Below are 15209 nucleotides of genomic sequence, written 5' to 3' on the forward strand. Positions count from 1 at the left end.
CCATCTAGAAATCCTGGGTGATGTGTGTGTACTGCCATGCTCTGGGCATGCTGGGATGACCTGGGACTGAATCTGATTTTCCTTCCCTGGCGAGTCCGAGCCTTACTCTGCCATTCATCCAGTCTAGGTTCTAGGATGAAACTCCTTTTACCCTTGAACCTCCCTTCTTTTGTGTGTGTGTTGCCACTTCTCCCTCAAAATACTATTCCCTGTTTCCCTGCAGTGAGATTGACAAGACTCTAGAGAGTATGTCCAGCTACAGGAAAAACAAGTGGATTGTTGAAGGCAGGCTGCGGAGGTAAGGACAGGACAGAGGAGAGAAGGGGACAGGGTGAAGCATGCCCAGGACTTGTGTTTGGAACTTGGTGTCCTTAGCCCCTCTCCTGGGGTTGAGACCAGTCCAGGGCCCAGGATGGCTTAGATTAAAGGTGATCCTTTTGTGGCGGTATCATGTTCCTCACCACAGTTTCCCTTAAACTGTGTGTGTCAAGATTGAAAACTGCTTTGGCCAAGCGAACGGGGCGACCTGAGGTAGAGCTACAGGGGCCAGAGGAAGGCCTGGGGCGGAGGCGCAGTTCTCGGATCATGGAGGAGACCAGTGGCATGGAAGAGGAGGAAGAGGAAGAGACTGCAGCTGCTGTCCATGGCCGTAGGGGTCGAAGGGATGGAGAGGTACTAGCCCAGACCAAGGAAAGTGGGAGGTGGAAAACATTCTTTCTTTCTCTTGAATCTGATGATTTCCCTTTTTCTCGGTGTCTCGTTTCTTCTCCAGGTTGATATCACAGCATCTAGCATCCCAGAGCTAGAGCGCCAGATAGAAAAACTGAGCAAGGTACTGTGCTTCTAGCCTCCCAGGAGCTGGAGATAGGGGCTGGGTGGGAATTGGTTACCTTATGAGTTAGGCCTAGATGGTATCAATTTTATAGGGAAGCTGAGAGCCATGCCCTTCTCCCATATACTGGACGAAGTCACCAGTGTCACCCTGGAAGTGTGTTTTTCATTCATCTTCCTTTTCCACTGCCTACCCAGCGTCAGCTCTTCTTTCGAAAAAAGCTGCTTCACTCATCCCAGATGCTTCGAGCAGTCTCCTTGGGTCAGGACCGCTACAGACGCCGCTACTGGGTGTTGCCCTACTTGACTGGTATCTTTGTGGAAGGAACAGAGGGAAGCTTAGGTAGGTGTGTCGTAGGACCCTGGGTTGAGACCCAGCTCACAAAAGTTAAGCAATTCCTTTTTCTCTACCTAGCATCTTGGGCTTTTTTGATTGTATGACAGTCAGTTTAGCATACTGTGGTTAAGAGCACAGTATGCTCTGGAGTAAGACTGCCTACCTTCTGCTCTGCCATTTACCAGCGATATGCTTCAGTTTTCATTTGTGAGATGGAATTAATAATAGAATGTATATGTCATAGGGCTATTGAGGGGATTAAAGTAACTTAATAGAATAATAACTTAGAATAACGTGTAACATAGCTGGTTCTCAATAAATGTTAGCTTATGTTTATGCTGATGATAATTACTTGGGAACATAGTTTTTCTTTTGCAGATACTATGCTGGTTGCCATATAAGAATTTTCCAGTGCAATCTCAAAAAGTGGGGGATTAAGTCCAAGAGAAAAAGAAAGTATATGTCCTGTGTTTGTACACCCTCTTTCTTTCCCATTATGTATCAGTGTGTCTTATGCTCTTCCCTTTGCTTTACAGTTCCTGAGGATGTGATAAAACAGGAAACTGACTCCTTAAAAGTGGCAACCCATTCAACAACCAGCCCAGCCTCCTTCTCTCTGAAGAGGGAGTTAGCTGGCTCCAGCACCTCTGCCAGTTCTCCTGCCCGGGCCCGAGGCCGACCTCGGAAAACTAAGCCTGGCTCTATGCAGCCTAGGCACTTGAAATCTCATTCCAAGGGTCAAGGTTCAGAAGAGCCTCAGACCCAGCTTCAGCCTGAGACTCAGTCCCATCCTCAGCTTCAGGCTCATGCCCAGCCCCAGCTTCAGTCCCATCCTCACACTCATAATGGGTTCCTGGAGCCAGAAGGCTCCCCATTGTCTCTGGGTCAGAGCCAGCATGACCTCAGCCAGTCAGCCTTCCTGTCTTGGCTGAGCCAGACTCAGAACCATGGCTCCCTGCTGAGCAGCTCAGTCCTCACGCCTGATAGCAGTCCCGGAAAACTGGACCCAGCCCCATCACATGCCCCAGAGGAGCCAGAACCTGACGAGACAGAAGCCAGCCCTGATTCTCAAGCTCCCTGGTTTAATTTCTCAGCCCAGATGCCCTGCAATGCTGCCCCTACACCACCCCCTGCAGTTTCTGAGGACCAGCCCACTCTTTCCCCTCAGCTACCTGCTTCTTCCAAGCCAGTAAGTAGCCAGAATTAGTGGTATGCACTTATATTCATCTGGCCACAGGCTAGATTGCCTGGCTGTGGGCTGTTGCCATGGTTGTGGGGAAGGGATGAGGCCACTGGGATCCTGTCAACATGAAAACACCCTCATCACCTTATGTTTCATCTCATTCATAGGTGAGTAGAGCCAGTGCTGCCAACGCCTATTCTCCAGGGCCATTCTCTTCTACTCCTTTGCTGGGCATGGCTCATAAAAGGCGAGCAGGAGATCCTGGAGAAACACCACAGAGCCCCACAGGGCAAGGACAGCCAAAACGAAGAGGGAGACCTCCCAGTAAGTTCTTCAAACAGATGGAGCAGCGCTATCTAACCCAGCTGACAGCCCAGCCTGTCCCACCTGGTGAGTGACCCTGGGGTGGGATGGAACGAGAGTACAGGTAGGAGTGGCATCAGATGCGGACCACGTAGTTCCCGTTGCCCACATGACACAAACTGTTCACAGAGATGCGCTCTGGCTGGTGGTGGATCCGAGATCCTGAGACATTGGATGCCACGCTCAAGGCCCTGCACCCCCGAGGCATCCGAGAGAAAGCACTTCACAAACACCTAAACAAGCACAGGGACTTCTTACAGGAAGTCTGCCTACGGCCCTCAACAGGTAAAATAAATACTTAACCAGCCTGAGCTGAAGAGCCCAGGTCAATTTTGAGCTGCTGCTGTGGATGGTGAACAGTCTGATGGGCTTTTCCCTCTGCCTTCTGTCTTCTCAGACCCCATCTTTGAGCCCAGTCAGCTACCTGCCTTTGAAGAAGGGATCGTGAGCTGGACCCCCAAAGAGAAGACATATGAGACAGACCTGGCTGTCCTTCAGTGGGTGGAGGAGCTGGAACAGCGGGTGATCCTGTCTGATCTGCAGATTCGGGTACCCTGGGCTGGCACTGGGTAGGGGGTTGTTGAGGAGAGGGTGTTAATCTCTAATACCCTGTTAGGAAAAACCTAGGGTTCCCATTTTGCAAAGTGACCTCCCATGACCCTAAATGGGTCATATCTTTTTCTGTGCTTAATGTCCTTCTTTTATAATGAGTTTTATTTCTCTCTCCCACCTGCAGGGCTGGACATGTCCCAGCCCAGACTCTACTCGTGAAGACTTGGCCTACTGTGAGCACCTAGCTGATTCCCAGGAGGATATCACCTGGCGGGGTCGAGGCAAGGAAGGTCTGGCACCCCAGCGTAAAACTACCAACCCCCTGGACCTGGCAGTGATGCGACTTGCTGCCCTGGAGCAGAATGTGGAGCGGCGGTACCTGCGGGAGCCCCTGTGGCCAGCTCATGAGGTTGTGCTGGAGAAGGCCCTGCTCAGCACGCCCAGTAGTGCCCCACAGTGTACGCCTACAGAGATGTGAGTGCCCACCCTCCAGTTCTTGGTCTTGGGGAGAAGGAATCAATTTAATAAATCCTGCTTCTCATCCCCAAATCACCACTTTCTCCAATCAGATCATACGAGATCACCCCTCGAGTTCGGGCCTGGCGCCAAACGCTAGAGCGATGCCGGAGCGCAGCCCAAGTCTGCTTGTGCCTGGGCCAGCTGGAGAGGTCCATTGCCTGGGAGAAGTCTGTCAACAAAGTGGTGAGAAGCCTGGGGAGCTGAAGAGATGGCAGCTGGGATGAGTGGGGTGAGTGGCAGGCAGGGAGGCTTGAGGGCTCACCCTAACTCCTTACAACCCTGGTCCAGACCTGTCTAGTCTGCCGGAAGGGTGACAACGATGAGTTTCTTCTACTTTGTGATGGGTGTGACCGTGGCTGCCATATTTACTGCCTTCGGCCCAAGATGGAGGCTGTCCCAGAAGGAGACTGGTTCTGTGCTGTCTGTCTGGCCCAGGTACGTCTTCTGCTGAGTCCACTCCCGAGCAAGTCACAGGTTTTCTTTCTCATCCCATTTACCACCAGTCTTAAAAATATCATTCTTCCCATGCCTTCCATCTCTCCTGGGAAAAGGTTCCAGATGACGTGCTAGGAGACCTGGGTTCCAGTCCTTTTTTGCACAAGTCACTTAAATTTTACCACCTTACTTGTTTTCCTTGTAAAATGGGAGTGATTATACTTTCCTTTTTCACATAACCCAAAACGGTGAGTAATAAATTCACAGACTGACTTACGCATGAAAGTTATTTTGAAACCTCAGTCACACTCAGACAAGTAGTACTATGTTAAGTCACTTTAGTCGTGTCCAACTCTTTGCAATCCTGTGGACTATAGCCTGCCAGGCTCCTCTGTCCATGGGATTCTCCAGGCAAGAATACTGGAGTGGGTTGCCATGCCCTCCTCCAGGGCATCTTCCTGACCCAGAAATCAAACCCACGTCTCCTGCATTGGCAGGTGAGTTCTTTACCACTTGTGCCACTTGGGAGGCCCCCAGACAAGTAGGGATTGTGATAAAGTAGAGAGCAAGCAGAGTATGTATTTCCAGCTGTGGCTGATTTCACCTTTTTCTTATCCTCAGCAGGTAGAAGGAGAATTGACTCAGAAATCTGGTTTCCCAAAACGAGGCCAGAAGCGGAAAAGCGGTTATGTGCTGACCTTCCCAGAGGGTGACAACCGCCGGCGCCGGCTGCTACCAAGGGGCCGAGAGAGCCCAGCAGTGCCCCGGTACTCAGAGGAAGGGCTGTCCCCCTCGAAGCGGCGGCGCGTCTCCATGCGGAACCATCACAGTGATCTCACGTTCTGCGAGTGAGTTGAGTGAATTCTGGGGACAACCAGCTCTACGTTTTCCAGAGGAGAGGGCTAGGAGGGGTCCGTGGTTTGCTTCCTGAGAGTGTATCATCACTGTCTGTTTCATAATAGGATTATCTTGATGGAGATGGAGTCCCATGATGCAGCTTGGCCTTTCCTGGAGCCTGTGAACCCACGATTGGTGAGTGGGTACCGGCGGATCATCAAAAACCCTATGGATTTTTCCACCATGCGGGAGCGACTGCTCCGGGGAGGGTAAGTAGACGTCATTGACTCTCCTGGCTCTTCTGTTACTGCCATTGCTGGTACCCCGCTGACAGCTCTGTCTCCACCCCTGCCCAGGTACACCAGCTCAGAGGAGTTTGCGGCTGATGCACTGCTGGTCTTTGACAATTGCCAGACTTTCAATGAAGATGATTCTGAAGTGGGCAAGGCTGGACACATCATGCGCCGCTTCTTTGAGAGCCGCTGGGAGGAGTTTTATCAGGGAAAACAGGCCAATCTGTGAGGCATGGGAGGTGGGGAGTCACCCTGTGGCATTGCCCCCTGCCCTCCACACAAACCCTGCCATTCTCACCTGCTGATGCTGCCCTGGGTCCAGACTCAAGTCAGAGGGAGAACCCTGATTTTTGACCCTGCCCTTGGCAGCGCCCTACATCTTCTTATCCTTACACCCTTTCTCCCTTTCCTCCTCTTGTTCCTCAGATAAGAGGGGCAGAGATGAGGTCCTTCTGGACCGAAAGCCAAAAAAGAAAAAATAATTTTTCCTTTCTGTTTTATTTCCTAATTAAATAAGAGGAGGAGGAAAGAAGCCCCTACTTCTCCTCCCAGCTTCCTCACCTTCCTTGTACGTGCCCCAGCATTCTGGGGCTATTTAACAATAGCAATAGTTCTAGTGAATGTGTGAAACCGAGAAACACTCTGTACTGTGTGTGGACCCGCAGTGACGGCCAGTAAAGTGGACTTAACTCCCAAGTGTGTCGAGCCGGACACCGGGCCCTGAACATGCTGCTTCCATGTTCAGTCCCTCCCCTGCTTCTCACTTTCTCTCTCCCCTCTCCCCTTCAGATTTGTCTCTCATCCAATAATGTAAAACTATGTGTACGGGTTCCTCCCTTCTCTTCCCCCAAATTTTTCCCTTCAAAGGAAAAAGAAGTTCAGAGGTCCCTGTCTTTCTCTCTGTCCTCATCTTCCTGCCAGTAGCTAGCCCCTCTATAATGTTGGATACTCCTCAAATGCTGAGTTTCTAGCCTTTTTTGAAACTCAGTAAACTGGGGAGAGGGCAGGGAGGCACCCTGGACCCTGGGCCTTCCAGCCTCCTTCCCCACCTCTTACCCAAACCTCCCTCTTGGGAACTCCTCAGGGACAACTACTGCTGAGTTCGGGCACACCCCAAGATGGAGGCCAGGTAGCAATGGACTGGCCTGAGACAGAGAGAGAGGTGTGTATGGGTGTGTGAGTGAGTGAGAGAGGATGTGATTGTGCCCCTGTTTTTGGTGGCATCCATTCAGTTTTTTCCCCAAGTATCTGTTCCCCATTGTTTCAAACCATTGAGACACCTTTCTCATTGTTTTAAACTATCACTTTGTCTTTGGGAAACCACAGGAACAGTTTTTCTGGGTCAAAGCTGTGTCTCTTCCCTCTCTCCCAGTCATTTCTGTTCCAGCCTCTTCAAACTGTGCAATCTTTTAGCAGGAACAACTTCTCCTTTCAGTAGCTCTGAGTCCTAAGCTTTTGCAGGGAGAGGGGTAGAACTGGATCTTTTCCTAATCCCATGAGCTTCTGTGGGTTTAGTTGTGCTCTTTCCCTTATCTCCTTTACATCCTGGGACCCCTTCCCCAGTAGCAGAGACCCCAGAGCACAAATGAGTAGGGAGGAGAGGCTCTGGGTCCACCACTGCCCTACATGTGACTATGCCCAAGTTAAGCCCCAACAGAGGAAAGCTGCTAACTCCCAGCTATAGCCATGGGCCCCTGGCCCCCTGCTTTCCTGCTCAGCAGAGCCCCTCCCATCAGAGATTACGGGTACTTGCACTGGGGAGGTGGCTGCTGGCTGGCCCAAGCAGAGAGCTGAGGCACCCAAGAAATGTTCCATTGGTGGGAGAGGGGGTGCCGGGTGAGGGGGAGCATTCCTGTACTTCTAGCAGCACTGAATTGCCACTGAAGGGGGTGGGGGCAGTGTAGGTCCTGGGGCAACCCCTTTCTTTCTTTATGCCCCTTCTACCCCTAGCCTATTTCTAAAGTCGCCTTTTCTGTCATATAAACCTCAGAACTTTTAATTTTATTTGAGATTTTTTTTTTTTTTGCTTTTAAATAAGAGGTGGATTGAAGAATATTTGAATTGACTTTATATTATGCATAAATATTTATATTTTATCTAAATAACTGCTCTGTAACAAACTTTGTGTTAGTCAAGCATTTGGAACTGTTATAGTTGGGGGCTCTTCTTTTTCCCCACGGCAGTTTTCCCCAGTATAAAATGTTCTAGATTAATTTTACTGTTGGAGGTTAGATGGACGGGGGAGTGAAGTTTCAATTGTTCCTGCTGTGTTCCTCTCCCAGCTCCATCTCTTTCCCTAGGGACCAGGCACTCTGAAGGTGGGGTGGAGTCCTAGCCTCAGTTTGGAATGGGGGTTGATGGGGGGGTGGGACAGGGCATGATCAAAGGGGCCATTTCTCACTTTTCTTTCTCATCTTCACTGCCCCTTGAGCTAGGTGGATTTTCTCTTCTTGACGAGAGTATTTGATAGGGAAGGCAAGTTTTAAAAGTAAATAAAACCCACCCCTACCCCTCTGTTTCCCTTCTCCCATCAGTCTGGTAACAGGAAGAAACCACACCATCAACACCAACAAATTTCCACGTTCCTTTTACAACAAAAGGGACTTGACTTTTTATATAACCAAATGTGGTGTTTTAGTGACTTTTTGATAATGTACAGTTTTTTGTGAATTTAAATTTATTTCTTTCTATATTTTTAGGACCAATCTCATTTTTAATAAGGTAAAAAAAGGAAAAAAGTCTAGAGATAAAAAAAACTCCTGTTTTTGCCATGTGATGTTCCACAAGTGCAGCTGTAGAAAAGTGCTTGTCAGTTGAATAAAAACCACATTTGATAGAGACTCAAAAGACTCCGTGTATTTATCTTCCTTCAACAAAGGTTCTTGTAATTGCCTAAAGGGGAAAACTGGGTCGTGTCAGGGTGAGTATATGACTGGTTTGATGGAGAAGACAGCAAGCAGGAGAGCAGTGTGCCCCTAAGTGTCAACATTTCTCTCTGAACCTCCAGGCTTGGCCCTTCCTTTTCCAGGGGGCATCCAAGGCAGAATTTCTGTTTATGTGAATGAAACGGGTGCTTCTGGCTGAGGTGCTGTAACAAAGGATTCAAGTGTGCCGAGTTCCTACCTTGTGAGGCATGGCCTTGGCTTTCTAAGGCTGCCACCTGTGTTCCTGATACAGGAAAAGTATGTGCTCATCACCACCTTCCCCAGCTTCCCACCCATGGATAAGACACCACGAGGTAGATTTTGTGTTTTATTCCACAAGTTGAAATATGAGAAAGTTCTACCAAATTATAGGGAAGAAACATGAGAATACCAAGGGTCAGAAAATTAGAGTGGGCAGCACTGGCACAAACATGGCAAAAGTATAAAATGAGAAACCTCTGGATAAAGAAAAACTGTACAAAATGTGTTTTGAGAATAATTAAACTTATTTCCTGTCCAAGGTGGTAAGTGCATGTAGGAGTGCACTCACCACCCCCGAAATTGTATGTGTTGGGGGATGCAAACACCAGTAAATGCTGTGAGAACTTTTTACAAGCTGGGAAAGCTTATCACACTGAAGGCTGGAAGTTTTGTTTTGGTGACCCTCTAACTTGGAATAGGAGGAGAAGGAATATCTCTGTTTTCAACCCTCCAAAAACCTCAGATGGCCACTTTGGTGCATGCTTACCTTCTCAGCTAGTGGCAGCCACTGGCAAACTTAAACAAGTCATAAGTTCTGCTTCAGTGCTGGTGTTCTGGGGGTGGCTCCCAAGCATTACTTAATATCCTAAGCAGTCATCATTTGGCCTACCACAGCAATATCTAACTGAAGAGTTCACACTATTCTAGGGTGAATAAAGGAGGTAAAAATCTCAAAGACATTCCAGAAATAGAAATAACGAATTCTTGCATTTGATTGTGAGCCCTTTCTAGCCCCCAGTTTCCTAACCCTTGTGAAGGGAAGGACAGACAGTAAAGGGGAAACACGTGTAAACCAGGTGCTTGTGCCCGTGCTGAACTGTGGAACTGTGAGGTAGATCTGTAACAAGGACAAGGAAGTTGTGGGCCATACCCGGGAGAATGGAGGTTCATTTGAAATGGAAGTGGACAGGCCAGGGAGAAGCAGCAGTGGTAGCTGGGCTGAGAGAGCACCTACCTCTCTCATTACTAGTCTCGTGGGGAGCACCTCTAGGGAGGTGCCGCAGAATTCAGCAAAGAGGAGAAGGGGGATAGAGCTCACAGGCCTGGCTCAGCTGTTGAAAGAAGACCCTCCTACAAAAGGAAAGGGTAAAAGCGAGGGTGAAGGCGAGATCTGCTAATGCCTGGAAGGAGTTAAAAGCAGGTAGCACAGAAATGGCATAGTTGGTTTAGGAGGGAATCAGGCAGGGGTTAATGTGGCAAGGCACAAGGTTAGACCTAGCCCTTACAGACTGGCTGTCATAATACCACCCTCTTTGAAGTTGGTCTAGCAGAGCCTGGGGACAAGTTTAGACCTGATCACTGACCCAAGTTTATTGCCCTAGGCCAAGAAGGTCGAGGTAAACTGCTAATAAGTGCAATGCTGCTGCTCTCCCAGAAGGTGGGGCACGTGCACGAAAGAACTTTTAGATGTTTACACTCCATTCCAGCAAGCCCTCACACTGCACCTTTGTGGAGCAAAATAACAACCCACAAGTAGGCACCCCAAACGGCAGACACTGAAGCAGCAGGGGATAAGCAGTGCAGGCACCAAGGGGCTAAATGAGCTCACTGATCAGTAAGTCAGGAAAAGAAGAATGGAACTGGGCTGAGGTGGCCTGATCCAGGGCGGGTCAGTAAAGCAACAAAGTCTAGTCCTCACACTCAGTGCAAGTAATGTCCCCCTACTACACCATCTATTCCTGACAACGGGTATTTATTTACTCTTTAGAGCCACTAGGCTTCCTAGTCCTGGGCAGCTCTTCCAATCCTTTGGTTAAAAATACTCTAAAAATAACCTCTCTCCCCAATGTCATTTCTACATCTTCCCTAACCTCGACCCAAACCCTCCTCCAAAAAGCCTCGGGTCTGAGTATCCAGAGTGAGACAGGAGCAGTAATAATATTGGCATGAGGTGGGACAGGCAGGCACTAAGCCTAATAAAGGATTATATCATCTGAGAAAGTGATTCTAGTATGTTCTATTTGACTGAAAAGAGAAAAATACCAAGTAGTAAAATATTTTAAGAATGTTAACGAGCACTGTAATGATCAAGGGTGAGATGTGAAGTACAGGGAGAGTACGACCTGGGTTCCATGAAGACAGGATTCGGAAAACACTAGCATAGTTTAAAGAGCCCAGCGCAGGGCTATGAGCCTGCAGACGCCCCTGTAATTCCTCAGCAGCTCCACTGCCACCAGTGGGTCATTCTGAGAGAGAAAAACTGGCCCTTATTCCTTCTCCTTTTCCCACTCAATCATGTTATGAACTGTCAGAAATGAACTAACAATTAGGGGGAAAGTATCATGAGTGTAACCCAAAAGGGTCCAAACAAAATTCCACGATGCCATTAACCACTACAAAAATAACCTCAGGCTCTCACTCCATCGCTTCCCATGCCCAAACCAGAAACATTCATTAATAAAATCCATTAAGCAGATTCACATGAGGAAAACGGACAAAAGGTAACTTCATAATTTTAAAACAAAACAATGCAAAATAAGAGCCATTTAAACATTTAAATACAGAGAAAGTAGAACCAAGAATTCTGAGAGGCAGAGAAGGGGCAGCACTAATGTCAACAGCTTCTGTATATGAAAGGCCCTCCTTTCACTAAACCTCCAAGCAAAGCAAGGTTCCCCCAAACTACTATTAATTAACTGAACTAGACTCTTCTCTTTTTCTTCAAGGCCCCTGAAGAGACCTATGGTGTACTTTTCTGACTAAGGACTAGAGACTCGGAAACAAGAGCTACCTGCCCAGGCAAACAAACCCTCCCAGAAGGTTACTGGACTTGGGGCTGTTTTACATCAGATAAAGCCTTCCTGAGGTTGGAAGTTACCCATGAGAAAACTGTAGCAATTTCATCTTTTATATTTTCCATCTTACCTATTATCCCCTACCTGCTGTCTGCTGCCTCTACTTCCTCACCCTCAGGATGCACAAGAGGACTTGGGGGTGGGGAGCATCAGGACTCTCAACTCTGGGATGGGCAAAGGGAAGGGCGAGCTGGGCCCAAGCTCTGTGTACAACTGACATCACAGCTTCTTCCCGCCCTGGAGCATCTCCTTCCTCTCCCTACAGCCAGCCTACTGAACACCTGTTTCCCCATTCTCCATCATCGGGCTTTCCATCTGTCTGGGGGAAACGTACCTGACCTGGAAGTGAAGGAGAGCAGCACTCTCCTTTCAGTGTAGAAGGGAGTGACTGGGAAGAGAAGGTGCAGGACCGATGGGCAAAGGCTTCTTCCAATCTGTCTCCAGGTACGTAGCCAGGTTTTGCAGAAGGAGATGGGGTTGAAGAGCAAAACAGAGCCTTGTTGTGAAGGGCTCCTGACCTTGGGAATACTGAGATGGGATTTATTGCTCTTTTCTCTCCTAGCTCCCTGCTGTCCTTCCACAAGGAAAATTATTTTTGACATCCTGGTTCCCTGGGAAAGGGGCCCAAATGCTCTGGACAGTTACAAAGAACTTTGTCCTTTCCCACCCCAGCATAGCACACACACACACAGAGACCAGCCCCCACCTCGATCCCTCTCAATGTGTGTGTGCACGTGGCCTGAACCCTTCAAGGGCAGCCCTTGCTGTATACATAGAGGTGCCAAAGGTCAAAGCCTGGGAAAAATTCAAGAACCTCAGTTCTCTCTCAACTAGTTGCCTGGGGCTCAAAAGGCACTGTGTGTCCAGGGCTGGGAATTTACCAAGTCCTCTGGTACACAGGCAGGCTTGACACTGTCTTCATCAAGGTTTCCTAACCGTGGCACTACTGACATTTTGAGTCAGAGTTCTTTGGTCTGGGGAGCCAGGTCTCTCCTGTGCACTACAGGGTATTCAGCAGCATCGCTCGTCTTCAGCCACTAGATGGCAGCAGCACACAGCCTCACGCCCAGACATGACCACGAAAAAATGTCTCCAGAGACTGCCTAATGGCCTCTCTGAGAATCACTGGTCTAAAGGTGAAGCCGCTGATGGTCCACGGTGGGGAAGGAACCTAAGTGGATTCAGCAAGGTCACAAATGCAAAGGCTCTGAGCATGGCAATGACATGCAACAGGGAAGAGAGGGGCCCTGAGACCCAGGGCAGAAAAGATCCTCCGGGAAGCAAAAAGCAGGTATTCCTGAAAAGCTGTAGCTGGAGAAGACATTTTCTCAGAAGGTGTGGTTCTGGCCTCGGCAGTGAGAAGAATTAGTTAGAAGTCAGTAGGTCTGTTCCTCTGGAACTTGCCAGGGAAAACCTAGTCTTCATCCCAATTTGGATCAAAGATGGCTACCAAAGGCTGTGGAACTGTCTCCTTAGCCAAGGTCAAGGCTCAAGGCTCCGCTTCCGGAAGGGCAGAGGGAGGAAAAGCCGCTTCCACTGCCTGCTTAGTCTCCTTGTTCCTTGCCCCGCCCCTCCAAATTCCATAGGAAATTTCATTCAAAAAAGAAATAACAAAATTAAAAGCTGTAAAGAGGTTAAAGTAAGCAGGTTCTGCTGTATGGAAAAGAGAAAAAGAACAATCTGGATGAGGAAAAGAAGGCATAAAATGTATGTGAAGAAGCGATGGGATGTGTGATCTAAGAGCTTTATAAAACAAAACATTGAAAGTCTGTGTATTCTTACACACACCTCCCCACAAAAAAAGTCCATTGCTAAACTCAGTAAGAAGGGCCCACAAAGGACTCCATCAATGTTCTAGCACCACATCTTTTTTTTTTAAGAAATAATGTTTATAAAAAAAAAAGCCTTCCCAAAAAAGTCCAACACATCAAAAATGGTTTTTCACAAAGAAGGGAAGAAGTTCCAGGCACCATGTCTCTTTGGAGTAGGATAAGAGTATATTGCAGTAAAAGCAAAACAGCAAACTTTCTTCACAAAAGAAAAGAAGTTTTGTTGATGTCCTTGACTGCAGCACACACAAACGGTGACAGCCAACACCCGCCCAGGCTCCACCAGGAGTGGAGGAAGAGCAGAAGGCGGGGGTGCAGATTTCTCTTTCCAGGCCCAGGCCTGTGAAAACCGATGACCAAGTGTTAGTCCTCAGCTGGGCCCACAGAAGGGCTGTACTCCTGGTCAGCCCTCTGGAGTCTGGAGCATCAGCATATCCAAGAATTCTTTTATATTCAACAAAGACGGGGAGGGAAACCCTAAAAGAGGCATAAGCCAGAGAGAGTGGGGAGGCGGAGCGACAAGCATGAGAACCAGTCTGATTTCAGGCTGTTCAGCCCACCCCGCCCTCGGTGTGTGTTTCTTACCACTGTTACTTGTTGAATTGGAAAGAGTAGACGCCATGCTCTGAGGGTGCATCCACCGGCACTTGACTTTGCTGGCTGCCACTCTCCTGTACCACAGGCAAGGCAGGCGAGTCAACTTGCACATCCTTCCCTCACCTCCCACTGAAGCAGCCTCACTACACTGAGTGCCCTCCCCGACCTACCCCCTGCCACACACCTGTGCGCGTGCACACACACACATGCACACTCACAGCATCACTTTCCCAACTTTAGAGCAACCTATCCTCATCCCAGAGCACAATGGTCAACGCAAGCCAGCACCCTGGGGTTAACTGCTGTCCGGCTAAACGAGAGGAAGGGCCTCAGTCAAAGGCACTAAGTCTCTCTCCTTCCTGTATTCTTCACACACCCACCAGCTATTTATGAACACAGAATCGGCATCACTGCGAGAGGAAGATTTTGATCAGTGGAAAACCTGCCTCTGTTCCTTTTCAACCCCAAGAGACTATAAAGTTCTTACCTCAACTGAAACACTGGAAGAAGGCACTGGGGTGTACTGGGAGAGGTAAGCTCCCTGCATAGCTGCAGCTGTTGGCACATACTGGAATGAGATGCATTGACAGGCTCAGAGCAGTGATTCTTGGCTACAATTAAAACACCTGGGGAGCTTTAAAAACTGTAAGTGCCTATGTCCCCTCTCCAGAGATTCTAATTTAATTGTGCTTTTTAAAAGCACTTCCGATGACTCTGAAGTACACTGGCTTAGAGAGACTTCTACCTACATGACTGCTTTTCCTCCTCTTTCCCATCTTCTGCTTTTTCTCAACGCACTGCCCTCTCTGTTTTAAGCACTCCTCCACAAACCAGAATGCACCTGAGCTTCGAGAAACCTATCAGGCTTCACCCATTCTTCCTATTACTATTCTGATAAGGCTTTCAAGAGATGTGTGTGAACCCCTACTAGATAATACGTAGACAGGAGCACTGATCCTTTAGTTACATGAAGAGGAATCAGTTAAAACGAATGAGTTTCAGAGTAGAAGGCTGTATTCCTCGCTCACAGTCCATCTCCTTTTCTGAGTGTGTCCTCGATGACAGTGAAGTCATTCCCATCCTTATCCAAGAGTATTTAAACCTAAGAGTCTTACACAGGTGTTCCTTGTGTGGCAGGAGTTTATAAGAGGAATATCTTGCTTTACCGTGCCCGTGCTGCTGAGAGAGAGGTGGCCCAACTGCTGGGTAAGAGGTCCCACCATGGAGGCAGGCTGGAGAGAAATGGGATGGTCCATTCCTGGTGTCAGAACTGAACCCTAGAAGCAGCAGCAAAGGGCAAAGTTAGTTGGCAGCATCCTGTGAGGCTGCAGGAAGCAGAGGTTCATGGCTACCAGAACCACTGCTGACAGACATTTAAAAATCCTGGAAAATGACAGGCAAGCAACCACCTGGCCCTGCAGCAGGAACATGCACTCTGCCTACCAGGCTGGAG

The 15209-nt window shown here is 48.6% G+C and overlaps 2 protein-coding genes across 24 annotated transcripts in view; one reads left to right on the forward strand and one right to left on the reverse strand.

Moving 5' to 3' along the window:
* BAZ2A (bromodomain adjacent to zinc finger domain 2A) overlaps nt 1-8197 on the forward strand; it is a 35003-nt gene extending 26806 nt beyond the window's left edge. For 5 of the 6 annotated variants that reach the window (XM_070789455.1, XM_070789457.1, XM_070789456.1 and 2 more), the window contains 14 exons: nt 224-298; nt 492-672; nt 773-832; nt 1030-1174; nt 1705-2357; nt 2519-2741; nt 2844-2999; nt 3112-3263; nt 3451-3740; nt 3836-3968; nt 4074-4220; nt 4842-5068; nt 5183-5326; nt 5414-8197. In XM_070789455.1, the coding sequence (XP_070645556.1) occupies nt 224-298; nt 492-672; nt 773-832; nt 1030-1174; nt 1705-2357; nt 2519-2741; nt 2844-2999; nt 3112-3263; nt 3451-3740; nt 3836-3968; nt 4074-4220; nt 4842-5068; nt 5183-5326; nt 5414-5579 (2752 nt within the window). In that variant the 3' untranslated portion in view covers nt 5580-8197. The remainder of the gene's footprint in view (nt 1-223; nt 299-491; nt 673-772; nt 833-1029; nt 1175-1704; nt 2358-2518; nt 2742-2843; nt 3000-3111; nt 3264-3450; nt 3741-3835; nt 3969-4073; nt 4221-4841; nt 5069-5182; nt 5327-5413) is intronic. The other variant, XM_070789459.1, reaches the window with a different exon arrangement.
* Nucleotides 8198-8589: 392 nt separating this feature from the next.
* Nucleotides 8590-15209, reverse strand: part of RBMS2 (RNA binding motif single stranded interacting protein 2) — a 78202-nt gene continuing 71582 nt past the window's right edge. For 17 of the 18 annotated variants that reach the window (XM_019961012.2, XM_070789478.1, XM_070789481.1 and 14 more), the window contains 4 exons: nt 14923-15033; nt 14244-14324; nt 13745-13830; nt 8590-13636 (listed from right to left, as the gene is read on the reverse strand). In XM_019961012.2, coding sequence (XP_019816571.1) covers nt 13750-13830; nt 14244-14324; nt 14923-15033 — 273 coding nt within the window. In that variant the 3' untranslated portion in view covers nt 8590-13636; nt 13745-13749. The remainder of the gene's footprint in view (nt 13637-13744; nt 13831-14243; nt 14325-14922; nt 15034-15209) is intronic. The other variant, XM_070789482.1, reaches the window with a different exon arrangement.

The sequence above is a fragment of the Bos indicus genome, chromosome 5 (assembly GCF_029378745.1).
Source record: "Bos indicus isolate NIAB-ARS_2022 breed Sahiwal x Tharparkar chromosome 5, NIAB-ARS_B.indTharparkar_mat_pri_1.0, whole genome shotgun sequence".
In the NCBI taxonomy this organism is placed as follows: Eukaryota; Metazoa; Chordata; class Mammalia; order Artiodactyla; family Bovidae; genus Bos; species Bos indicus.